Source organism: Trachymyrmex cornetzi, unplaced genomic scaffold (genome assembly GCF_001594075.2).
Source record: "Trachymyrmex cornetzi isolate Tcor2-1 unplaced genomic scaffold, Tcor1.1 scaffold57, whole genome shotgun sequence".
Classification (NCBI taxonomy): domain Eukaryota; kingdom Metazoa; phylum Arthropoda; class Insecta; order Hymenoptera; family Formicidae; genus Trachymyrmex; species Trachymyrmex cornetzi.
In genome coordinates, this window is record NW_017299882.1 from 875,488 (window position 1) to 901,814 (window position 26,327).

Below are 26,327 nucleotides of genomic sequence, written 5' to 3' on the forward strand. Positions count from 1 at the left end.
GTAAACACAATAGAATTATTTTATCCGATTTTATCTTATTTATCTTCCCGGTTTTCTTTCGAGAAATTTAATACTGTGTAGTGTAATAAATTGGTTAATAATTAATTACTTTTTTTAATATTAAAAATATATATTAACAATATTATTTTTAATACTCAAAAGAAATAATTAATCACTAACTAATTTAATACTTGGAATATTAAATTTTTCTAAGGGTTATCAATAATGTTTATTAATATTTTTAATTAATAAATTAATAAATTGATAAATTGATACAAAGAAAAATATGTATATATAACAACTATGGCTAAAACGCTCACGCGGGAAAACATTTCCAAGAAAGAAAGAGAAAAAAGAGAGAAGGAACAGTCTCTGCATCAAAAATCCTCTCTAAATATTTTTCACACGTGCCTTTCTCCTTCCTCTTAATACTTGTTTTCTTCATCCCGTTCCCTTCTCTAATTCTTTCGTACGCTACTGTCCATCATCATTGATCACCGGAGTACAGGCTATAAAATAGCTCAACGACTTACCATGACGATTACGCGCGCCGTTTCGCAATTCGTTGACAATTTTCTGCCGTTCGCCAGACATGCAGTAGATTTGTCTCTCGATTGTACGCACTCGTCAAAACACACCAATCGATCGCCAACTTACCGATTCCCCAATAAGCTTCCCGATCGCCGATAGGTGCTCCAATTGTAGGTGTACTCGCGGGGGTTCACATGCTGCGAACGATCACACGCGACGATCGTGCGGCCGCAAGGTGTTCCCCGGCATTTTCACGCGACGACTCCTCGAACGCGGCCAAGGCGAGACCCTGCGTTGAGATGTCATCTCGGTTGATAAGGCAGCTTCTTCGACGCCTGCGCCGTTGTGATTAAAAGAGCAATGCCGTATCTAGTATCTTCGAGGAGTCGAACAAACAAAAGACGTATGCTTTTGACATTTTTGTAGCTTTGTAACAATGGCGCTAAAGGCACTTTGGAATGTTCGGATCTTTCAATCTCTTTATATTTTTAATTTCTCAATCTATGAATCTTCGCGAACTTTGAGCGTCCTCGAATTTGTCGCTCAACTCTGTATACAATTTTCAAATTCTTCGATTTCATAATATTTTTCTATACTTTCGGTTTTATATTATATATATTCAATAGTAATTACGAATTTCTTGACAAATATATATAAATCTTAATTTAATGGTATTTTTGAGTTTTCGATTTACGCGAATTTCAGTTTTAAGAAGTCCTTCAATTTATCAAACGTTTGAACGATTCAATTCTAAAATTTCCAAATTCTTCAATTCCACAATATCATATATATTTTTAATATGTATATTCAATTTTATATGCTTTTTGTTAACAATTATAAATTTCTTAGAACATTTATATATTGACTAACTGTGATATTTTTTGTTTATCGATATTTAAATGTTTGCTTCAGTCGCCTATCCTTTTCATCAAATCAATCAACTTTAAAATTGTCGAATTTTTTAATTCTTCAAAATCACATTTTGCTATTTAACTTTATATATTACATATTCGGTAATAATTATAAAATTTCTTGAATTGATGTATAAACCACAATTATACCATTTTTAATTTCTTAATTTTTGAATCTTTGCGACTTTACTTTTGCGTCTTTGAATTCATCAAACATTTACATCACTCAATTCTAAAATTCTTTCAAAATATATAATGCCTGAATTTGTTTGCTTCATAAAAAAATAAATCAAACATTCTTTTTCACATTTTTTTACAGTATTTATCTATCTTCGAAATCAATCATTATTGAACGAAAGTCGTGCAAAAAGATTAGATAATACGGCATTAGGTGATATTGATGACCCAACACTACATTTCCAACGCTGATGTTCGTGGACAACTTCGACGGTCGTATAGGAACTAGGAACAGCCAATGATTGTTCGCTGCGTACGCAGATTGCGCCGGCGTGTCAGCTGTTTCATTCAAAACCCACCATGACGACTACGTTCAATTCACAAACAAAAGAATGGACAAAACGAAATATACAAGGTGTTTTGAGATATCAAAGTAAATATATCAAAAATATCAAAATTACTTACAAATCCAATTAGGGCCACTTTCACGATCGTCGGTTTACTCAACCAGCCTAGTAACTATAAATGAAATAGAAAGAGATAGAACTATTTCTATCTCTTTCTATTTCATTACAGTTACTAGGTTGGTTAAGCTAACTGAGCTTGGTAAAAGTGGCCCTTAATGTTACGTCTTAGTTACATCCTAGATGTTTGCGATCATCAGATTTTTTCCCTAGAGATATCTTCAATTATTCTAATAACTATAACATTCTCTTAAGATGTCTATAAAAAAAGAAAATGTTACTCTTTAGGATACGAAATTATTTTAGTTAGTTCCTTAGACGCTACCAAAGCTTCGTGAAAAAATTAACTTGAAATTAACTAAAAGAGACTTGAAACGTATCTATGATATTCGTTGATTTGCGAGAATTTTAATTATATTTCCAACAACATAAATTTGCATGTATCTCTCGTGTGTGGATGGGACAAAGATTTAAGGTAAGGGCGAAAGAAGAAGGGCGCACTCAAATAGACGCCCCTGCGCTCTAGTTACGTCACTGGTCGTCTAGTCGTCAGGTACGCGTCGTCATAGTGAAAATCCGCCAGTTACAGCGGGGTTGCAGGGAAGCGCACGTCACGTTTTCGGTGTCGCCGGTACGAGCGGCTTTTCCTTGGAAGCAGCGAGCGTTCGATAGAAAAAAAAAAAGAATAGGTGTCTGAGAAAACATCCCGCTAATAATTGGCCGTTTATCCGGTGAGAAAACCGGTATACGGAGCGGAGCTGAGCTGAGCGCGGCGCAGCGCGTGGAGGCGGAGCGGAGTACGCTCCTCATCGATCCTCTCGACGACGCAGGTAAATCCCGGGTGCGCCCTTATTCTCACGACGAGGCGAGCTGTAACGCGTCGAAACCGCGAAAGACCGGCAAGGTTCGAAAAAGAAAAGTACGCAAAGCCCAAACGAGATCGGATACGAGAAACGTGAATTTCGAATCGGGAGGACCCTTAACTTAATTTCTGCGAATATTAAACAGGGGTCTGCGAATTCTATCACGTTCTTATTCTCGCGATAGAATACGTTTTACGATTTTTTTTTTCGATATATCCCGGGGATAAATATCGGAGAACCGATGAAGATCAGCAAGATATGCGCAGGGGTCGAAATGAGGGAGGAATTGCAGGAGTGTCGGGAACATAGAAAGCTTGAAGGACACTTCAATTTACTGTTACGGATATGAGAAAAAGATTCAAAAAATAATTAATAAGTTTCTTCGTTGCAATAAAAAAAAAAACAATTTTTTTCCAGCGTTTTCGGTATTTCGTGACCCCGTATATAAAGTCTAACCTTTACGTATAAATGACCTCCCACACTTCGATATACCACCGTTAAAAAATCGATAATGCCGATGAGGATAAGAGAAATCTATAGCAAGAGAATTCTACGTCGGTGTGAAATATCACCACTGTATATCGGCAGGAGGAAATTGCAATAGCTTTGTAGAACTAATAGTTTCGTACAACTAAATTCCCAACTTAAATGAAAGAGCTTTCCTTGTACGCAAATCATTGCTGCACGAAGGATGAATCATGACAGCAAAAGATTATAAATTCAAATAATTTTCTCTGATAATTTATAAATTATGCTCTGACGCCTAAACTGCATTCCGATATTTTTACATGTCACAGAATATTCGTTGTGCAATTCGTCTTTATCATCGACTGCGAATACACCTACGTAGTATACGAAACCTTCAATTATATTGTTTACTAAAATCTTGTAAAAAAATTCTCTAATTTTTTTCTCCCTTGTAATAATTCCCGGATTTTTTCAAAGTATTTTTGTTCAAAATTCCAGATCAGATTAGAGAATTTTTTAGAGCATCGTAAATAAAGTATATATTGAAAATTAGTAGAAGATAGGAATTTCATAATAGATACAGTTTTGAATATATCTACACACTCTCTGAGAGTAAAATGTTCTAAATTTTCTATCTAAATCTGAATCAGTGAATAGTCACTAATTACCCAGTGGTATACTTGGCACTGATAATCAATGAAGTTCAACTAAAAAAGGAAGAATGTTTAAGCATTAACTAAAATACTGATAAGCATGTTAATTTCAATCTTCCAATATCATATTCATTGAATTTAAGCACAAAACAAGATTAGTTAGATCACGTAATAAAGATTAGCTAGGTTAGGAATCTTACATTTAATTCACTGATTACCAGTGGCACTGATGTCAGTGATTATCCACTAATTCAGATTTAGAGAATTAATAAATATTTGGTTAAATAGTGCTAGTTAAATACTTACTAAATGTAAACATATATTTATTTGGTACAAAAACTATTAGTTTAATTTTTAACTATTATTATTTTTTATTTAGTAAATATTTCTTTTCCGTAAATAAATATTATATTAGTACTAATCAAATAATTATTTATTAAAATTTAGTACATTTTTTTCTCATTGTATTAAATATACAATGAAAGCCGCAAAATCTATAGGATAATGTAGGGAAAGCACATTAAAATGTAATCAGTGAATTACTCTATTCTGCCGAGAGTCTTCCACCGTTACCTTATAATTTTTTTTTATATAAAAACTTACGAAATGCACGAAAATACGTGAATATACGCAAATATATATGTCATATTCATTGCTAACTAATTATCGACATTTTGTATTATCGAGTAAAAAAATCAAAGAAGCAATGCTTTCAGAAAAAGAAAGAATTTAAATTTAATTTAAAAGTAAAATTTACCCGAGTCCCGATAAAATAGCATGAGAATACCTGATTTTCAAGGATAGAAAAAAAAATCTGATAATTTCAAGTTCTTCAGGTTTTTCCAGATAGTAAACACTCTGTATTAGAATATAGCACAAATAACTATACAAAAATCCGTTTTAATACTGAAAATTCCTTATTTTGAATATTAATCACTAGCTTCCAGCAGGACCGTACAAAGAGGAGTACTGAGAGTGCTTCGCAGAACCCCAGTGCTAAGAGGCTCCAGAAGAAATCAGCAAGCAAAAAAAAATTATTACTTTATATAATAAAAAATAATCTGGAAGAAATATTCCTAAATATAGTCATAGCTTTACGAATATATTTCACTCTACCTACAAATGTTAGGCTAAAAGAAGTTTCAGAGAGTAAATTAAAATTTACAAAATCATTTTACGCTCTACAATGAGGCAAGAAAGGCTAAACGGTTGTGCAATGTTTTCTATTGAAAATCAAATAATTATAGACTATAATTTTGATTCCTTAATCAATAGTTGGATAGAGAAAAGTTTTTGATTTATGAAAATTTTAATTATACCGTAAAGTTTATAAAAAATTTCGTTATACTCTTTTTTGTTATTTTCTAAACTCTTTAAAGTTTTGTTAATACGAAATTTACGGACAGATAAGACCTATCTTTACCTTTACCCTAGGACCCCAAAAACTCTTTGCACGGTCCTACCTTCCAGTATTAAATTTCTGTAAAAAGCACGCACTATTAAATTCATAATATCAATTATATCTAATTTGAAGAATTTTTCATCATTTCTACAGGTCGCCACTGTTCCTATCCACAATATGTCGCTAATATTTGACTGAAATAGTAGAAATAAATAATTTAACTCAAGAAAATGTATTAAATTTAATTTGACTTTTTTTTTAATTTAGTTTATTATTTACAAAATACATACTTATATAAATATTTAATATGGACAATATTTACTTTGTTTATATTGAACTAACCACAGAAATGGATTGATTTACATTCTGGCACACATGGAAGTTAAAAATAACAAAACATTATTTAACTCAGGGATTAAGTTATCATTGCTCCTTTGATATCTGTAATAGTGCATAATGAGGAATAATTTATTTTTATCCTCTAAAAAATCTACGAAAACGGGGTGGTGTTGCTCAATGATCGGGTGAGTTGTCTACTTTCACGCGAAGAATATCTCGCTGTGCATTGCTCAAGAAACGAAACTGTGACCAAGTTCCTAAGTTGTACTACTTAGCGATAAGCGTAATACGCGATAAGTTACACATATCGCTGAGAGGGGAGAGTAAGAGAAACATCAATCAGTAAATTACCCTTACTACTATATTTGTCGGAGTTTTTACAACTGGATAATGATTAAGGATACAGTCAACGTGATGCTTTGAAGCACTTTTTCATTGATCAATTAGCCAAATTCTTTCTTCTGGTAAATCAAATGCTTTGAAGCATTTGTATTATATTTGAGACTTTCATCGCACCCTAATTTACACTTGTGTACTATTTTTACTTTGCACACACAGATCATCGGGGACAGTTAAACTTCTCTCTTGAACGCCAGTTCATCGGCCGACATGTATATATATCGATCCATATTTTATTCCGCGATATCGCTCGTTCTCCTTTAAGACTTACCGACCTCGCGGGTTGCACGAACCGGCTACATGTCTAGCCGTATAAAAATTTTATTAATAGCAGTACCTGCATTTTAATAAGTCCATATCGTTTCCTAACGTCCAGCATCTAGGAATATTTTATGAAAGATGAAAAAATATGAGATTAAGTAACCGAACTTGTGGTTCTAAAGTAGAAATAGCTTTACTTCTAACGTTTTACTTTATTGACAGTATAACTCTTACGTAATGTACAAAATTAACTTATTCTTCCGCAGTTAATGAATGTAATTAACGATTGAAATTGACACGAAAATTATATCCATAATTTAATACGCGAGATAATTGCACCGCGAGATAACTGCATCATTTACTGTTATAAATTATACCTTAAATGCCAGTTGTTTTCTAAGATAATAAATAAGCGGCATAATAAATGAGAATATTCTGATACTTTGCGCTCACTTATATATTCGAACACGTTCCATGTACGAAACAACATTGTCACAAATCGTATTCAGCTCACGAGTCTCTGCGTTTTCCTTCTTGGTAGCTTAACAATTTATACAGGCACTAATTAATGCAGCACATTAATAGACTTCTTTACACATATTTCACAATTCCATGTTCAACATGATTAAGCAAAAAATACGTAATTGAAAGAATATTAGAACATGAGTGAGCAGAAGAGATCCACTGGCAACGTGATTCATATCGATCGCTTCGCAAGAATTCATATCGATCGCTTCGTAAAAATATTATCCTACGATATAAAACTTTGATAACACGATAACTATTGAAATTAGAAATTCTCCAGCGTGCAATCAGAAGTCTATCGTGCTTCGCTCATTCGTGATTATCTATCCACTTCCGGTGGCCGATACAAAGGTTTATTATAGGTATTCATTATTGAAATATTTATAGATCGGATGTCACTATTGTATACGCTCGTCATTAACTATAACAGATATTTTCCTGGCGGAACAAATTCTCTTTGATGGATATAGACTACGGAATGCGAGCTTTGTTATCAAACACGAGGCTTATCGAGTGAACTTCAATGATGCGTGCGAATCATGCAGTCGTCGTATGCCTCCACTCTTTAGAACGGAAATGCGAAGATGCGTAGCGGCCGATAAGACAAATCGTGACGCGAAATTCACTCGTACGATATAACACGGAATCTTTCCATTCTACTGATTAATCCGAGACGCTGCCACCACCGTCGTCGTGCCGACCTTGGCACGATAATGACTCTTGGCGCAGTTTGACGCCTTGGTCTCGCAAGATAACGAGAATGTTTGAATTATGATTAACCGACGCGCGGAAGTTAACTATCCTCTGTCTCTCGTCTTAACAGCAGATAAGACACGCATTAGTCCCCACACTTGTTTTTAATTCACGTAATATATTTGTCGAGTTGCTTGCATCCTTTGCACTCAGCGTCTTCGTTCTTTCTTGCCAATGTCCGAATTATATCGTTTTACTCGTGTAAAATTTTTGAAGATTTCAAATAATTCAAACAGAGATTTACGTATATTACAAAATGACGAAAATGTACGAAACCATCTGTTTTTGTTTACCAAGCATCTTTACGATAACGAACAAGTTTCAGTTTCGCGCTGATGGAAAAGATCACCCGCGAAGGACCGATTTACGTAACCTCATTGCGACACTCGATGTATTTAGATTGTATAATATCACGACAAAATGACGTGCGACTTTTATGTTCTTAAGATACGTGACGTCAAACAACCTATATCCAAGGGGGTCCCCGTTCACCAGAACAGTGAATTATCTGAGAAGTTATCCAGTTCTTTAATTATCTATATAGAGATATAACACCGAAAAATAGTCGTCGTAGGGGGCCTTCTTTCAATCGAAGAATATTTTTATACAAGAAATATAATTAACTTAATTAAATATATTTAACTGTATTTAGTTGATTTTATAACTTAATTAAAACTTAATAATGTTAAAAATTATTGTCGATTATAAATATATTTTCTCATTTTTCTTCCTCATTTGCTGTTCACCATTTTAATTTTTTTATAATGTTTTTTAATATTTTCTGTTTTAAAACACTGATTTTTTAAATAAATAAGTATTTTTACACGCATACTCTTTTCATCAAATATTTTTATTTAAAAACAACGCTATTAAAAATTATATTCAAAAATAATTATTACGAAGTGTTGAATCGTTTTTATTATCTTATGTTAAAATGAGTTATACAGGGTGAGATACCTAAAATAAATTACCGAAATATATCAAAAACTGAAATCTGGTATGGATAAAAATGTTTTAGACAAAAATTATAAGGTTTAAAAGGAGATCAATTATGGTATAATTTAATAAAATTAATTTTTCATAATTCTATGTATAAAGGTCATAGCCATTTTTTTAAATGAAATTATAATTAAATCTTTTAACGTAATAAAATTCCTCTAATTAGGACATGCTCCACCCTGTATATGTATAAAAGTATTACATACATGTGCGATGTAAATTAATTATCTACTTGAAATGAGACTTTACTCCAGATTAAAAATTCGTGATAATCAAATTATTGTAATTAGTCGAAGGGATTATAAAAGATATTAAAATGAAGAAAAATTAACGTGAGTGAAATTCACGTAGTTACTTTTACCCTTTCAAAAATTAGCAACAGAATGAAATGTCAGGTTCTGAGCGCGACCTCGAACACTCTTGGATAGTCAAAAAAGTCTACATTTATCACGCAAACAAAAAATGAACTTAAAAATATATATAACTGAATTTTGCAACTACTAGTAGATACTTCGCATCTATTCTACTATATTTCTACCTTCTTTCCTGTTATTTTTTTTTCTATGCAAAATAATTATGCTTAACTCGACGCGTAGTATATTTTATCTCAATTCGCAAAGAGGTTGACAGTGGCACCTTTTTTAAGCTCTCTCTGTCTATATTCTTTCTTTGTTGCGCGCAGTAACCTAATTATAGAATGGAATTGTTATCTAACAACCACGCAAGTAACGACGCTTACGCATTTACACAATCTTACGCTTCTCATCGTTCAATAACTTTTTTTTTACTACTCCGCAAATAGTATGCGGTTACGCAGTAAAATTTAACGATCCCTGTCACTTTTTCATTCTACTTCTACATCTTTCTCTCTCCCTCTTCGTCAATCGCGTTATCGATCGTACTAAGTTCGCATATCATTTTGCGTCAAACCGCATAACGAGGTTGATTGTATTTCTTTAGGAATGTGCGACGATATCGACAGAAATGGGATATCCAAGATTTCCGACTGCAGATGAAAATAAGTTGATTAAATATAGAAGATTAAAAATAGGAGAAAAAAGAGGCGGATGATTACTTTAATCGATTTAATTGCTAATTGGACTAGTCAAGGATGAAAAAATAAGAAGTCAAACGAGTATATTTATACATATTGGATGTCCTAGAATGTTATACATAAACGAAGTTACTTTCTGACCAACCTGATAATATTATTTCAGAATTATTATTATTATCATTGAAAACTAGTCTCTAAAGGATCGTCCACAATAGAAGTAATATGGTAGTAAGTTGTAAACCATAAGAGATTAATCAATCATGAATGTGAGGGGAATAATCGACTAATTGGTCAATTTCTTGTAATTTACAGCTTACTACACAATATTGCTCTCATTGTAGACGCATTGTAGCTATAAAACTAATTCGACAATAAGGTCGTAAACCGTATAAGAAATTAACCAATCATACTCGGCTATTTTCCTCATTTGATGCGATTGGTCAATTTCTTGATTACGATTTACGACCCTATTGTAGACTCGGCCTAATTTTAAGCAGAATCATTATTACACTTACGCGAATGTATTTAAGAAACATCATATTTATTTCTTATATAAGCGCATGCGTTCGTATTGATTCGCAAGCTATATGTATATTAATGAATGCGCGTGCCAAAGACATAATCCTTTCATAGATGATTAACAGATAATATGTTAGCTTAAACAAGTTTTGTTACATTCTTACGAACATTGATAAAAATGCAAATGGCGCACAATCGAATGATGTAATCAACATAAATTGATTGAACGACGTTTATTAATTATTTATTATCTTTCAACAAGTTGACAGATACACGATTAAATGTTTCGTTAAAATCTTCGTGTATTTTGCGTCGAATCTAAATACTGTAAATGTTAAACGTGATGTTCACGTAATATTATGTGTTTAATGGCAGATAATCATTTGATTCTAGGATTGTAATGAATTACGTGTTTAATGATAAGCCGATTTACGCGCTCGAACGATAATATCCGATTCTAGGACTTTAAGCATACTTATGTGCTGAATGATTACTAATAAATAAATTCATAAATAGAGTAGTATACTATAAATTACTTGCAATTCAAATAAATTATTGTCAAGCGAAATTTAATTCGACGCCATAATTTTTAAAACATTAATATTATATGTATAGAGAGACTCATTCTCACATCTTTGGAGACGAAATTTTGTCAATATAAAGTTCATGTAACGTGTTTAGCCAACGAATGGGATTTTATCTCTTGAAATACACACCACTAATTTCCTTTATTAACCGCTGCGTAAAATCTATTTTCTCATAACATGATTTAGTATAATACAAAGAATATCGTTACGTCATAACATTTCTACCGGACCAACTCATAGTTGAGGCATTTGTATTGTCTAATGTACTTTGTCTCCAAGTTTCATTGTGCGAAGCACATTATTTCATTGTCTTGCTTTAATTGTTGCCAGTGTAAAGCAATTATTTTTCAATTAATTTATGTGAGCCGTAACAAGCAACATTTTATCCTGGAATAGAATTTTCTACTTGTTAATCTTAATGACATATCTTTTCGAAAGCATATTCACCAAACACTCTACCAATAAATCGTTTTTACATGCACAAATCTCTTTTAAATCGATTAGAGGTTCATTTTATCGCATTTAAGAAATGCGTTGAATATAACAAGCCTGAATTAACATACGAGGTAATACACTCGTCAAACGAGGAAATTTAAGGAGATTTCACTGACTGTTAACAGAATTAAGAATCGTAGAGATAACAAAAAGAATAATGAAAAAGATTACGAGAGCAATGAGTGACGTTATTTCGCACAGATGTGCGAATTAGTGAATGCACAGGGCCGCCCAGATGGAAGAAGACAGAGATAGTAGGAGAGTCGAAGAAAAAAAATCACATGCGCGTCTTGGACTTACAATGTGCCTCTTCTACATATACAGTGAGAGCAAAAAGTATTCGTACAAGGAAATATCTTATAAAAAATCTTATTTATAGAAAATAAACATTAATTAGCAATTTTATACAATGAATACATTCTGTTCTAACATAAACAAACGAGCTTCACATGTATTCTTGATTTTAGAAGCTAAATTTCTCGTCTGTACGAATACTTTTTGAGCATTCAAACAATACAATTTTTAATTTTCGTTTATTTTTTAGATGACATATTTTGTATAATTAATACACATCTTTTTGGTATATATTATTTTAAGAAACATAGTCTATTTTATTCTTTATGAATAAATTGTTAATTATCCAATAAGAGATGATCGATTAAACGTCGAATCGACGTCAAATTAATGTTGAAATCATCGTATTTATATCGATTCGACATCAATTCGATGGATTATTTCCCGCTGGATAATATTTACTTTTTAAAAATAAAGTTTTTTTAAAAAATATTTTCTCTGTACGAATACTTTTTGCACTCACTGAATATGGAACACAACGCATCAAGTATAAAATAAAGTGAGACGGCCTTGTATACTAAATTTTATTAATGGAAAACTCGACAAACCTTATATTGCAAGTAGCATTCTTATATCCGAGCAAAGATATTGTTGCTGCAAATAGTAAGTATACGAGCTTAACGTTTTTCAAATCCCGCGAGGAATTTTCGTTTGTAAAGAGATATATCATTGGAATTAGAAATCGCATTACTTTTTTTCCGGAATTTTTTCTGCGAAAGGTTTCAGAAAAAAATGAGAAAATGTTTACTTCTACGGTAAACGTGATTATGATACGTGTTATTTCATACAACACTTCGTGTACGTACATATTACAATGATTGAAGCACTGGAATAACATCTTAAAACAAAGCGCACTAGACGTCACAAATTGTCTCTCAACTCTAAGTGGTCTGGTAGGAATTTCGTCTATTGTTAGTCCTGATGGAGTTTCACGATACATTTTCCAGTGTTTTAACAATGTAAATGTCAAACTCATTCATTATAGACCCTACAGCGCTAAATCAGAATACCGGCAAAAATTTTGAAATAATTTTTAAATAAATAAATGTATGTATTTACCAAAATCGACAAGATATAAAGACTTTGAATTATCCTTATTTATCTTTATTTTTACAAAATGTGACACGTGCCAGATGTAGGCTATCGATTATTAAACGTCGTTATTTATTTTATCACGTATAGGTACATCACTGTAATAAAAATTACAGTGTATTTATGATATTCGCAGTATACTCGGAATTTTCTGAAATAAAAGAGAGAAATACGAAATAATTGCACGCATACTCTCGATTATTTCTGCTCGGATTATTTAACAATCTAACTTATTTATCCGCTAATTAAGTTGTCTAATAATGAACATATTCAATCATCATTTTCGTTCATAACAAAGTGCACTAATTTTTTTAATTTAATTCAATTTAATTTCTAATTACCGCGTATTATTAATTATAGCTAATAGAGAACATACCGTGCATTGTAACAAAAATATTCTATTAAGTTACAAATGAAAGAACGGTTTTGCTAAAATATCTAAAAATTTAGTTAGGACATAATTTAAATCATTAAAGTAATTATATATAGGCTGCTCAAGCTGGCTGCTAGAATATCAAAACTTTTTGCTCATTAATACTTGAGCGTCCTATTTCATTATTTTGATAGTCTACCAAAATTATTTTTGGGAATTTTTTTCAAAAAGGATAAAGTAAATGAAAAATCTATAAAAAGGTGTTGTTCAATATATTATACATATATTGAAGCCCAGGGTAAGTTGGGTGAAGATGCCATAATTAACTTTGGATCGCGATATATTTTTAACCGTTATTGATACATAAAAGAATATAGAACTAATGAAAAGTTTGATTAGTTTTATTTATTATGATTTAGTTACATACATGTATCTCATAAAACTTTTACGTCGCAATAAAAAAATAAAAACCTTATAAAGTGACATCATACCCAACTTAAGTTGGGTAAGATGCCACAAGACCTGGGGTAAGATGACCTAACATCGCAACTAAATAAAACACAATATATGATCTGTAAGAATAAAAATTTGTATCAACAGCTATTCTTCTCAACAATAGAGACTAGTTATTCCAAAAATAAAGAATTATTTTTTTCTTAAAATTAACAATCTTTGAAAATAAACACGAACAGCGAGTGTTATATCGTCGCTGGCTTACAAATGAACAAACCGAGCGCGTCACTAATCTAAATATAAATATGGAAAGTATTAACAAATGGCATCTTACCCGACATGGAATCTTCCCCCGACTTACCCTATACAAAAAAAAATTTTTTCCAAGAAAATTCTGGCATTGTGGTTCAAATAGACTGCTATTTAGCAAACGCCAATCGGCGATAAGATTATCACGAAACGGTTGGTCTAGAATAAAAAATCAAGAATTTTTATTTTCTACATGATATTTACTGAGGAAGTACATAGGATGCTTTTTTGTAAAAATGATGAACATTTGAAAAAAGTACCATATTTTATCAAAAAATTTTCTACAAAAATGTTAATAACGATAATAGCTTCCTAACTAGTCAAAAAATGATTACTTCTTTAGATAATTAACAAATTACGATTATCTGCAAGTTTCAAGTAAAACGAAGAAACATTGTAGAAATTATGATATATAACGTCGATTTGAAAAATGTCATTTTGAGAAAAATGCGTTTAAAGTTTTTCGTGTAGGGATGCTCTTCAAAGAATCAGCTTGTAATTTTGTAAATACTTTGAATTTTACATTCCAAGTAGTATAGAACAATATTTTCACATATATAAACTATCACTTAAAACAAAGTTTTTTCCAAATTTCAAAGTGAAATAAGGCCGTAAACATTGTGCATTTAAATTAAGATATTAAAAATACGAGAAGCACTTTCAGAATGAGGTCATTTCAAGACAACGTGTGTCGCGACACGTACGCTCCAAAAGGACTCGCCTCGCAACTCGGAGCGGAACGTGACGCAAAGTTAAGAACGAACGAATGAATTAATTAATCGCACGCACCGTACTTATCGCGTGCTTCGCGTAACGATTAGCGGCTACGATTAAAGTGGCGCTTGAAATTGCGCGGAATATTCGTTGCGAGGAGTTAAGCACCTTGGGGAACGTCGGAAAAAAAAAGAAGAAGAAGAGGAGAAAAAATAGACGTCTTTTTTTGGTTCTCTTTTTGAATGAATGGTGGAAGCGTGCACCGGAGTGACTCGGCATCGGAACTCGTCCCGGCGTGCCGAGCCAAGAGACGGAGGCGCTCCGGAGCACTCCGGAGCGGGACGCGGAGGGTCAGGAGGGGTGGAGGGGGAGGGTACGAAGCGCCGCATTGGCACAGAGGGAGTGCGGGCCGGAGGTGGGGAGACACTCGTCGACGACGTCGACGAGTGCGATGGGGTGAGGCGCCTAGTCGAGCGAGAGCGAGAGAAGGAGAGACGAGGGACCGTCTAGGGACGGGAAAGGGTGAGAAGGGAAGGAAAGAAAAGGAAGAGAAGGGAGAGCTTTTTCGGTTTTTAACGACATCCGAGCGCCGCCGTCTCAGTCAGTCTCAGTGTCCGTCCGACTCGTGACTTCGTATGTGTGGTTCGATTTTCGGGTTTTGTTTTTTGTTTCTTCTCTCTTACGGGTTAGCCAATATACGTACAATCGAACGGACTGAGAGGAGGCAGAGAAGTCGTTATTCAGGACTCAAAGACGCCTTTCTCCCTCCGCCAGACAGTGATCCTCAGGATCGGGTCGAGGACGTGCCATTTTACGATTGCTCTTAAAGTTCGATTGAGAGTTGGATTAGTAATTCTATTGTGAATCGAATTATAACAATGCGATCGCGATAAATATCCTACTTCTCTGCACATTAAGCGAAAAAAGGACTTTGTGCAACGATCTGATTGATAGGACGATAACCGATCGAATTGATTATTGATAATCGTGCGAGAGACCTGACGGCAGTACTGACCGGCGAGGAAGACGCATTCTCGAAGAATCTCGTAATCTTGGTGTAACTACAATTTCTACCGGTAAGAGGGGACTACAGTGACTACGCCACGTCGACTGTCGAAGCGAAGGAAATGCAAACTCGCGCGCAACCGGCTCGCGATAAACCCCTCGTAATGAGGCATATCGGACTTTCTAGGAAGTTTGATTATACTTCAAGACGAGGAACTCCAGATTTCGTGAAAAAGAAATAATTAAATTGAGATATGATTAAAATTATCAAGAATGATTCATGGATTCACTATAAATAGAGGTCTGCTGGAATATATTTTGGAAATATTGTTTTTCATTTCTGAGAAATTTATTATCAAAGGCGGGCAATACTTATATGATGAGATATGAAAATTCTTTTGATACGTGATTTATTATCTAAAAGATTATAAATTAATTTACAATGGTTATCAGATGATGTATTTAATTTGTTTTCCGATATATTATTGAAATACGTATTAAATATAAATGTAACTCAAAATCAAACGTAGAATTTATAAATTAACTAAAATATAAGAATATAATAATTTTCTTATTATTAAGGATTATTCTTATAAGGATAATATATTTAACATAAAAATTTGTCTTCGTTTAAAATTTTCATTATTTCACACGGAGAATCTTGAAATTAATTAAAATTTAAATTGTAAATTAATTAAAAAATTTGCGAATTAATTTACGTATAAAAACTTTAATTTGCCACTGAAAAAGTTTTCACGGCGGATTCGCCATAGAAAATTGTAATAAAGTATTGAAGAAAAAATCATACATTTAAAAAATGCATAATTTCGCATTTGTTTATAATGAAATGAATGTATATTTTTTGTAGACACCTTGTATACAGAGACACGCTGGTCGCCAAGTGTCCAATGCTCTCCCCATAAGTAAACCCAGTCCTGACATATAACGTTCCTCCACACGTGCAACCCTTTTCTTCTTTTTAATTCTTGCCGTCTCTGCGTCGCTTTGGTAAGAAACAAGTCTCGCGAAACGAGAATGAGCAGGTTAAAATACGATGGACATGTTACATGCATTCTTATGCATTTTAAGTTGCTATGTTTTCACTACCGTGACGGAATGCACGTGAGAGAGAAAAAGAAAGAAAAAGAAAATTAATTTTTCAAAATTAATTTTTTCTTTAACAAAATTGTTTTCAAAGTATAATAATTATTCCTTCTTAAATGTATATAAAGTAATTTTTTTTCCTAGACAATTAAATAAAGAACCGCAAGCTGATTTTTATAATATATATACTTAAAGCAACAGAAATTTTATTTTAATCCGCGCATATTCGTTTAGTTTATATATTATATAATAATCATGGTCATGAAAATTTTCGATAATGTTTCAAAACATGTCTCGATAATGATTCGTTAATAAATTTGTGGCTTAAAATAAAACGAGATATTTTCACATTTCATATCCGTTTTTTTGTCTATCACAGTGCATAAACGCAGAGACGATTAACCAGTTATCGCTTTCTAATTCGGAACTATATAACGCAATTTCAAGGAATCGCAAATGCAAGAGTAAGCTTCCTCTCCGGGCGCGAAATGACGCAAATAGCTTGAGGGTAATTTTGGAACACCACCATCGTGGATTCCTGATCCTTATTAGACCCGCACGCAAGTCTAGCGAGCTTCGATCTCAAAATCCACGGCCTATTCTGCATGCGCAGTAACAATTTGTCGTAATAACCATAAAACAATTAATCATAATGATTTATCAGATAACTATTATTCAGCGTATATAGTCTCAAGGACATGCTGCTTCGTAGTCTTTATATTAGAAAGAACTCCAATTCTAATTTTCATTCATTAGCATCGTGCGCGATAATTATATTTAATTATCACGCATTTACATGAATAAATATAGAGTCCGAACTGCTATCTTTCTCTCATATGTTATCCTCCAATATTATCATTTTATCTTTGAAAGAATATCTGGAAACACGATAATGTATCTCGGTGATCTCGGCGCTAAGACAAGCGTATAGCGTCATGGAGATGCGAGAAAATATATATACGATTACGTTGTCATTATCTGTTTGTATACTTAATAAGGAGCACGTTTTCTGTTTGTGTATCTGACACGAAAGCATGACTAAAGAACGTGATGAACACGTTTCTTTTCTACTTTAATGTCTTTTTTATTTTAAACTATACTTTATTTAGATACCTAGTGATGTAAGATAGCTGCGTAAAGTCGTTGATTTCCATAATCTTCTTTCCAAACCTCGAGCTTTACTCCGATCTACAACAGATTTTTAAACCTTAAGCCATAAGGGATGGACGAATCACAATCAATTATTCTCCTCGCATTCAACTGTAGTTGGTCAATTTCTTACGGCTTCAGGCTTAAAACACCTATTATAGATCCGGATTTATAGTCTCCTAAAGTTCTCCAGTTCGTTCTTATTTTAAGACCATCTTAAGTAAAATAATGTCTGAAGATGTTACAGGTCTGTAATTAGATTATGACATCTTAAAACGCAAGATAGCCTTAAATATAAGAGTCGACTATGAATATTGGTCTATGCCTGTTTCTATCAATGTAGTTCATTTTAGGCCGTGTTCGTACATTACTGCCAGTTGCTAGTACAGTATAGTACACGTAACAGGAACTATAGGTTTTCAGTATTGGCAGTCAACTGGCAGTAATATACGAACATGACCTTAATCTAGGTTCAACTAACTTTTTATCTCTATATATTATAGAAGAGTTCTAAGAATACTATCCATTTCTATCAATATTGTCTAACTTTAATCTTTTTCTTTATCCTTTTTATCCTTTCTTAGAACTAAAAAAAAGATAAGAAGTAAATTAAATTAAGATTAAAATTAATCTCTACGTGGGTAGAAAGAAGGCTAAGTCTCTCTTAAATTCTCCGTTGCCTCATCGATCCTCGGAAACGTCCAGCATCCTGCGAGGATGAAAATTACCAGACCTCGCTAGAGCATTCAGACACACCCTGTATGTTGTACCCATCGATCGCTTGCTCGCTCGCTCACTCACTGACTAGCTTCCTTCGCTTCTTCCTATCGCACGTGGATACGCTCGACAGAGGTGGTCAACCTTCGCAAATTTGCCGGTCGCTGCTTTTTCCACGGATTTTTTGGCGCGCTTTCAAGTCGTACGTTTAACACTAAATAGACACGCTGTCGGATTTTTGTTTCACGCTGGCATTGGACTTTCGCGCGAAATTACGGAATTTTGGATGCGTGCGAAACGCGAAATCCGATAAATGCATTTTATGATTGAATAAACCGGTAAATAAATGTAAGCACGCGAGTTTATTTTATATATAACATAGGTTATTATTAACTTAAAGAAGAGAAATGTTCTTTTTTTTCATTATCATTTAATTTCGATGAGCAAAGAAAAAATTTATTTTAAAGCCAAAAAATAATGCAGCAATATCTTTATCTCGACCTTCCTTTTTATTTTATGTTCGAATATACTATTTAATACATGATCAACGCTCTTAACTATCTCTTAATTGGTTCGATAATTCGTGCGATAAGATCGAGTATATCATACTGATATTTAACTAGACCAACAAAGAATTTAAAAAAAACGAAGAATGAAGGTAAAAGAAAAACATGTGTCATTCTTTACTGACGATCAGGTTTCAACAATCGAAATCGGAATTCCTGGATAACAAAAATCATCGCACAAGCGTATTCTCAAATATCGGTGATCAAAGTGCAACCATATACGATCTCAAATATTGCAAAAAGAAAAAAAAGAAAAAAATTCGAACCAAGGGAACACACTAAATCACAAAAAAAAAATCAAAATGACTTTATTTTGACGTCATGAAAATCAAATTGATGATTTTTTTGTTGAAAATTTAACTGTTTATTGATGTTAAGAATTAAAATAAAATCATTTCGGTTTTTTTGTTGACTTTTGCGCGTTTCTTAGGAAAGGGACACGAATAAAAAGCAAAGATTGTCGAACAATTGGCCACCCCTGTCGCGTACTCAGTAGTCGGTACATCGATCGGCCACGTGAACGCGTCGCAGCATCGATCTCTTTGACGCATTTTCTTCGTTTTGTTTACACACCGATCATCATTGCGATTCGCTGCCGTTACAACGACACGGCGCGACGGCGACGACGATGACGGCGATGTCGCATGTCTGTTACGCTTAATGAGTACGCTTTTATGCAATATCGACACTGCGATATCCTGCGAATCATTCTGCGATATCTCGACTCCCCCGTCCCGCCACGTCGTTCTCTATCCCTAAATGCGCAGCTATGAACGCGTTTATCTATCCGACGATCAAATATACTAGCGTAACTAGCGTATTATATGATAATTGTGAAGTTGAGAATCTGTAAAGGGGAACAGTAAAGTGGAAAATTTTATTGTTCTCATTTAAAACATTAAGGTCAAATGTACCTACTCTTGAACATTGTTCCTATTTAATGTTTATTGGAAAATATTCTCATATTAATTTTTTTATATTGCTTTTTTATATAGTTAAAGCGCGCATTTTTATGAATGCACACTATGATTAACACGTAATGCATGCTTTAAAAAAAAAATTAAACGATTTAATAGGATAATACACGTGACTCACAAGCGTTTAAAAGATAAGTTTACGACAATGACACAATTGGTAGACGAACTATTTATTACGCAAAAATGAATTTACAATGAAATAGTATAAATTATTATTGCCATTAATGTTTTTCTCCGGGATAAATTATTACTTTTTGCAAACCGTGTTCTAAGGTCAAGAAAACATTGACATCTACTTAAATTGTTTACATAAGAGAAAAATAGAGAAAAGAGTCGAAGCAATTAAGAGTTATTATCGATCGGAATGACGTGTTGAAGTTTTCTCTTCTGATTTTTCAGATTAAGATTATGAGTTCCGAGTCGTGGACCTTGCCTCCGAAGCAAGGTCTGTATGACCCTACCCTCGAACGAGAAGCTTGCGGCGTTGGTTTTATCGTCGCCATTGACGGGAAGAGGTCGCACAAGGTGAGTCAATTTTAAGCTTCGTCTGTCTTTTACGTATAAAGTTCAAAGAACGACCCACGTCTCTCGAGTGTCGCGCGTTTGATCTTTGTAATCTATTATAGGTGTACGTCCGTATATTGCGTTGCGCCGCATAAAGCATAGGGCAAAAAAGTATAATAAAGATAAACAGCTAAATGCGGAAAATCACAGTAATATATATAGTTAATAAATTCAAACGAAAAAATTCAGAATTGTTGATAACAAAAAGTTTAGAATAATTATGTATCTATTTTAAAGTTGCAAAAAATAACTCAAAGCTTATATAATATATGAATTAAGATACCTAAACATTAAAATTGCGCATAACTTTAAAGATAGACGCCGCTTCAAATATGCAGAATAACGATTAGATAAAATGAAAATGTTTATTAATGGAATATCTATAATCTGAGAAAGAAATAAGAGACCTCCACTTTATAGATGAACTCGTTGATAATATATGGATATATCAATACAATTATGCGACATTTTTTTCATTGCACGACGATAAGGATATTGGACTGATTTTCTCATATTTATGGTCGGTTATCTGCGAATTTCAGATCGTTCGAGATGCTCAGATATTGTCGGCGCGAATGAATCATAGGGGGGCATGCGCCTGTGATAATGATACTGGTGACGGTGCTGGTGTACTTTGCGCAATACCACACGATTATTATGCCAATGAAATTCGGTAAGAGAACTCCCAGCGACATGCTATAAGTATCTTATTTGTCGGCGAGATCGAATCTCGTTTCTGAAACCTTTATAACTTCTGATGTACTCGCGAGAGATATCCGATTTAATCGCCCAAGCCAAATGTTCCTGTCACATTTGGCGCTACATACTATCTGACTGAACTAAAAGTTTAATTTCAGTTCTGAATTTTCATTATCTAGATCGTAATGCTGTCGGAAAGAGGGTCACATCTTGTCCCAATTTTTGCCATTGTATTAGTGTTAATTTAGATATCTTTGCATTTTTTATTCAAGATTTTTATATCAAATGTTCAAGGTTGAAAATATTTTATAAATAATTGATTTCACTTGCAAGGACAATTATACAATTTCTATGATCTATAAATCGTTCACATAATATTAATCCTTCATTTCAAGTATCTCATCTCTAAATTAACATTCTCGTTGAAACTCTCTTAAATCTACAAAACACAATTCTTGTAGAACTTTTAGATATCACATATTCATTACTTCTTACAATTAGACATTTATATCTGTAGCAGGTATTTATAGTCAATTCTTATATATATAAGATCGTTTTAAATACAGTCTTAAAAAATCATAAACCAATCGCATAATCATATTAGCATCTCGAAACATTACTTAAAGCGGTCTTGAAATAAAAACTGACTACGAATATCCATAGCCTATTCATTATTTTGCAGACTTTTAATTTCACAAATCCTTGGCACAGTTCTATAAATCTTTCGTCATAAATCTCTGTTTTGTTACTCAGATCTCGAATAAATCTACAGACATTAAGTTTCTCCAATCTACAAATCCTTGTACTAGTTTCAATAAATCTAGAAACTACAATTTATTAATTTAATAAGATTTTGATAGTTCAGACGTGATGAATTAGTTGAGTTCAAGTTACTTTTCATATACATTATAGCCAACAACAAAAGATCGAACTGCCCGAGTTCGGACAATACGCAACCGGTATCTTGTTCCTTGACAAGAAGACTCATAAAGAAGCAGAAGCCGCATTTGAGAAGTTAGCTAAGGAGTGCAATTTAAAAGTACGATATATTGGTATTATTATTTATCGATCGGTTTCAATGATTAAATTATCGCATTGTTTGGCGTGTATTAAGTACCTCGTACAATCTCGAGATCGTGTAATTCGTAGGTGCTGTGTTGGCGTAATGTTCCCACCGATAGCTCCCAGATTGGCCAAGTGGCGAAGAAATGCGAACCGTACATGCGTCAAGTATTCGTTACTGGCGATCAAGATGCGGAAACACTTAAGCGACAGGTAAGTAGTTTATTTAATAAGTAATTTATCTAATCTTTAAAGTCGAGTTATGTCTTAAGTCAATTAATTCTGGTCAGTGTTTCGTCGTATATTTAAATTTTAACTTTATGCTATAACTAACATTAAAAAATAATTTATTTTCTACTATTATTATGAAAATATCTGTTGATTGGTAATTAATATTTCCGTTGTCTTCAGACCTTCTCTCGAAAGATTCCCCAACAATTAATTATTAATGAATCTATAAAATTAGGCGCTATATCGTACTCCGAATTAAACAACTTGGCACTAAACAACTTTGCTAGTTTATAAAGTTAGTGCTCGGATTTGTCGTAGATAACCACGATTTTCAAGGTTAATACGCACACAAATCCTTTGTTTGATCAATCGTAAATTACACGTTTCTTACATTTTTATCGCGTTCTGTTTGTCAGATTTTCGTGCTGAGGAAGCGATCATCGCATTCAATTCCGCGACCGGAATTGCGATACTACATTTGCTCGTTGTCGTTGAAAACGGTCGTTTACAAAGGTCAGCTCACCGCTGATCAGTTATGGCTTTATTTCACGGACTTGAAGGTGAGTCCAAATTATTTCTGTCCTGGTTTCTTTTTCCTCAGAAAAGTGTCGTTGTTGTCTGGAAGTCTTACATAAAATGTATTACATATGTCGTAACGAGAACAATAACGTAATATTGTATAAGTTTTTTTTCTTTTATATCAGTCTCCGAAATTCGAAACCTATCTGGCACTGGTACACACACGGTTCTCCACAAACACTTTTCCTAGTTGGGAAAGAGCGCATCCTTTACGGTAAGATACTACATCAGAATCCTATAAATATGAAATATAAAAATATGGTGAAAAAAAATAACACATACTATAAATGATCATTTCTCCATGACCACTTCTCTGAAAAACTAATTCATCTCTTTTAATAGTGAATTCGAAACGAGGAAAAATATTTGTGTTTTTTAATTTCGTTGTTTTTTATAATATAAATACAAAATTTCTGTGAAGAATTTTAACTAACTTTTTATCGTCAGTCATATGGTTATAATCTTTAATGTTATTGCTTAAAAAATACATGAAACTGCTATTACTTTTTTTAATCAAAAGAAACAAAAAAAAATCGATAAAATAGACTTTAAAAATACGAATGGAAGTGTTAAAATTTTTTTCCAATCTCTTTTTACAATCATTGTGAAACTAGGAAAAAAACATACATACAATATGCTATAAATAACTAAAAGATAAAAACTCCATTTTAAAATCTTATCGAACAAGGTTACCATATTAATTATCGACTACTTATAATTCCTCTCTTTATCTTGTTTTTTTTTGCACATTTCCTTTTCGGTATACCAAAGATCCATAATTCGTGTTTATTTTATAGGTAACACTGTAAAACAATCCTGTTTTCACAATTCGGTAGTCTTGTATTACAGCGATAAATAACTTTATCGTAATGTAATCGTAGTTTTCGCAGGTTTCCGTTTCAAAACCGCAAACAGCAAACACTGATATAACGTGCGACGTTTGTCCATAGCTTGCTTGCTCACAACGGCGAAATTAATACCCTGCGCGGCAATGTGAACTTTATGAAGGCGCGAGAAGGTGTGATGAGCAGTCAAATATACGGCGATCAACTGAAGCTGCTCTATCCAGTCGTAGAACCGAATCTCTCTGACTCTGGATCAGCGGATTGTGTGCTCGAGTTCTTGGTGATGGCGGGACAACGCTCTTTGCCCGAGGTAAACTTACGTTATGAAATATATGAAAAACGTCGTCTAATATTGAAATATAAAGTATATTGCTGTAAATCCTCGATCTTACGGAAAATTGATTCCACATTTCTATAAATCGTTCTCGAAGATAGTTATTTCCAGAAATTATCGGTTTCACAGATTTAAACAAATTCTAAGAATTTTTTTTTAATCTCTATAAAATTTTTCATAACAATTCTTAGTCTTTGATTTCGTAGATTCTTTGTTTTAAAGGACTTTTTTTTACTTACTAGAGATACCTTCTTCTACTTTTGCTAAGTACTTCAATTTTGATCGAAAAACAAAAAATCTTTACTTCTACTTTTAAAGGTCTGAGATGATCTTTGAATACACAGAATTTACATGGCTAAATGGTCTTCATTCCATCAATTCTCTGAATTGCTGCGCGCATTACGGTCCTTTAGTTTCGCAGTTTCTTGATTTCAAGAATCTCGGTCTTCGAACAAACACTTGAAACATCGTTACTGAATCCAGGCTGTCATGACAATGGTACCAGAGGCTTGGCAGAATGACTTAACGATGGCTACTGAAAAGCGGGACTTCTACCATTGGGCGGCGTGTGCCATGGAACCCTGGGACGGTCCGGCTCTTCTGACCTTCACCGACGGTCGCTATGTCGGTGCTATTTTGGACAGGTAGAAATTTTTTATCCTTTATTACGTCTTGTTTATTACACGTTTTTACGTAGGCTCCACTTCCCTCGTTCGTGCTGTCTGGTAATCTTTGCCACATTTTGTATCCATAGATCCATGAGTCTGCAACTTCTCGGATCAAAAATGATTCGCAGTTGTGCGGATTTCTGGATCTTTGGTTCCACTGACTTTCAACACTTTGAGTCCAGTCGCGCTGATGTTACACATGCCGCATTTTTTTAAGAATGGTGAAGAGAAAATGTTACCAAACATTGTTTGTACATTAACGACGTAAAAAGTATATACATTAGCTTACATATTAGCTAAAAAACTTCTAAAATGTACAAACTAAGAGATATCAAATTGTTAAAACTAAATAAATGCGGCGATAAATTAAACTCTTAACTGTCGACGTGTCCACAAAATGCGAAAGATAAATATTTGTTAATTCGCTATCGTATAAAGTTCCCGAAAATCATTAGAAAGAATTCACATAAATTTACTGGAAGCTGTACAGGTAAGCAAGTGAATTCTTTGCACTGAAATAATTCCATACAATAGCGAATTAATATCGCAAGAAGAATTGCAAACATCATTGTAAGTATTTCACAGACATATAACAGAAAAAAAACATAAAATTTGAAATATTTATTACTTAATTTGAGCAAAAAAATAAGAGCAAAAAAATAATAAAATGTTTCACAACGATGAAATTGAAATCCGCGTTAACAGCTAAGAGTAAATATTAATTAAAAATTAAAATCACGCGATCTAATTAATTCTTTGCAATATTCCTGTTGTAATGCAGCAAGTATTTTCTTACTTTTTAATTTTCTGTCACTATTATCTTATTTAGCAATTTTATTAATGTAATTTGATATAAAAATACTTCTTTGTTGTCTGTCATTGGAAACTTTTCGAAGTCCAGCTCCAAAATAAATACAGTGAAAAAAGCGCAAAGAATTGAATTGAAGTAAAATTCAAAGTGTTGAAAGAATCCTATTGAAAAAGAAATGAGCCGAACGAAAGGACTTTGCGGTCTCGTTTGTTAGGGGAGCCGCGAAGAAAGAATGCTAGGCTACGTGGGCGTATTGCCTACGCTTTGCAAGACTCATTCAGCAGGATTAACGGTGCTCACGAAATACATGAGAACGGTGCA

The 26,327-nt window shown here is 33.3% G+C and overlaps 2 protein-coding genes across 11 annotated transcripts in view; one reads left to right on the forward strand and one right to left on the reverse strand.

The window, feature by feature from the left end:
* The window catches only part of rdgB (retinal degeneration B), a 35,230-nt gene extending 34,421 nt beyond the window's left edge, over positions 1–809 (reverse strand). For all 7 annotated transcript variants that reach the window (XR_001940359.1, XR_001940358.1, XM_018515254.1 and 4 more), the window contains exon 1: positions 658–809. The gene's annotated coding sequence lies outside the window, so the exon portion shown is untranslated. The remainder of the gene's footprint in view (positions 1–657) is intronic.
* Positions 810–2,659: 1,850 nt separating this feature from the next.
* The window catches only part of LOC108766122 (putative glutamate synthase [NADPH]), a 36,395-nt gene continuing 12,727 nt past the window's right edge, over positions 2,660–26,327 (forward strand). Inside the window, exons 1-9 of one of the 4 annotated variants that reach the window (XM_018515203.1) lie at positions 2,660–2,913; positions 20,613–20,738; positions 21,320–21,450; positions 22,389–22,515; positions 22,626–22,751; positions 23,186–23,329; positions 23,474–23,562; positions 24,299–24,503; positions 25,011–25,171. In XM_018515203.1, the coding sequence (XP_018370705.1) occupies positions 20,622–20,738; positions 21,320–21,450; positions 22,389–22,515; positions 22,626–22,751; positions 23,186–23,329; positions 23,474–23,562; positions 24,299–24,503; positions 25,011–25,171 (1,100 nt within the window). In that variant the 5' untranslated portion in view covers positions 2,660–2,913; positions 20,613–20,621. Of the gene's footprint in view, positions 2,914–15,262; positions 15,772–20,612; positions 20,739–21,319; positions 21,451–22,388; positions 22,516–22,625; positions 22,752–23,185; positions 23,330–23,473; positions 23,563–24,298; positions 24,504–25,010; positions 25,172–26,327 lie in introns of those variants that run through there. The other 3 variants (XM_018515202.1, XM_018515204.1, XM_018515206.1) reach the window with 3 other exon arrangements.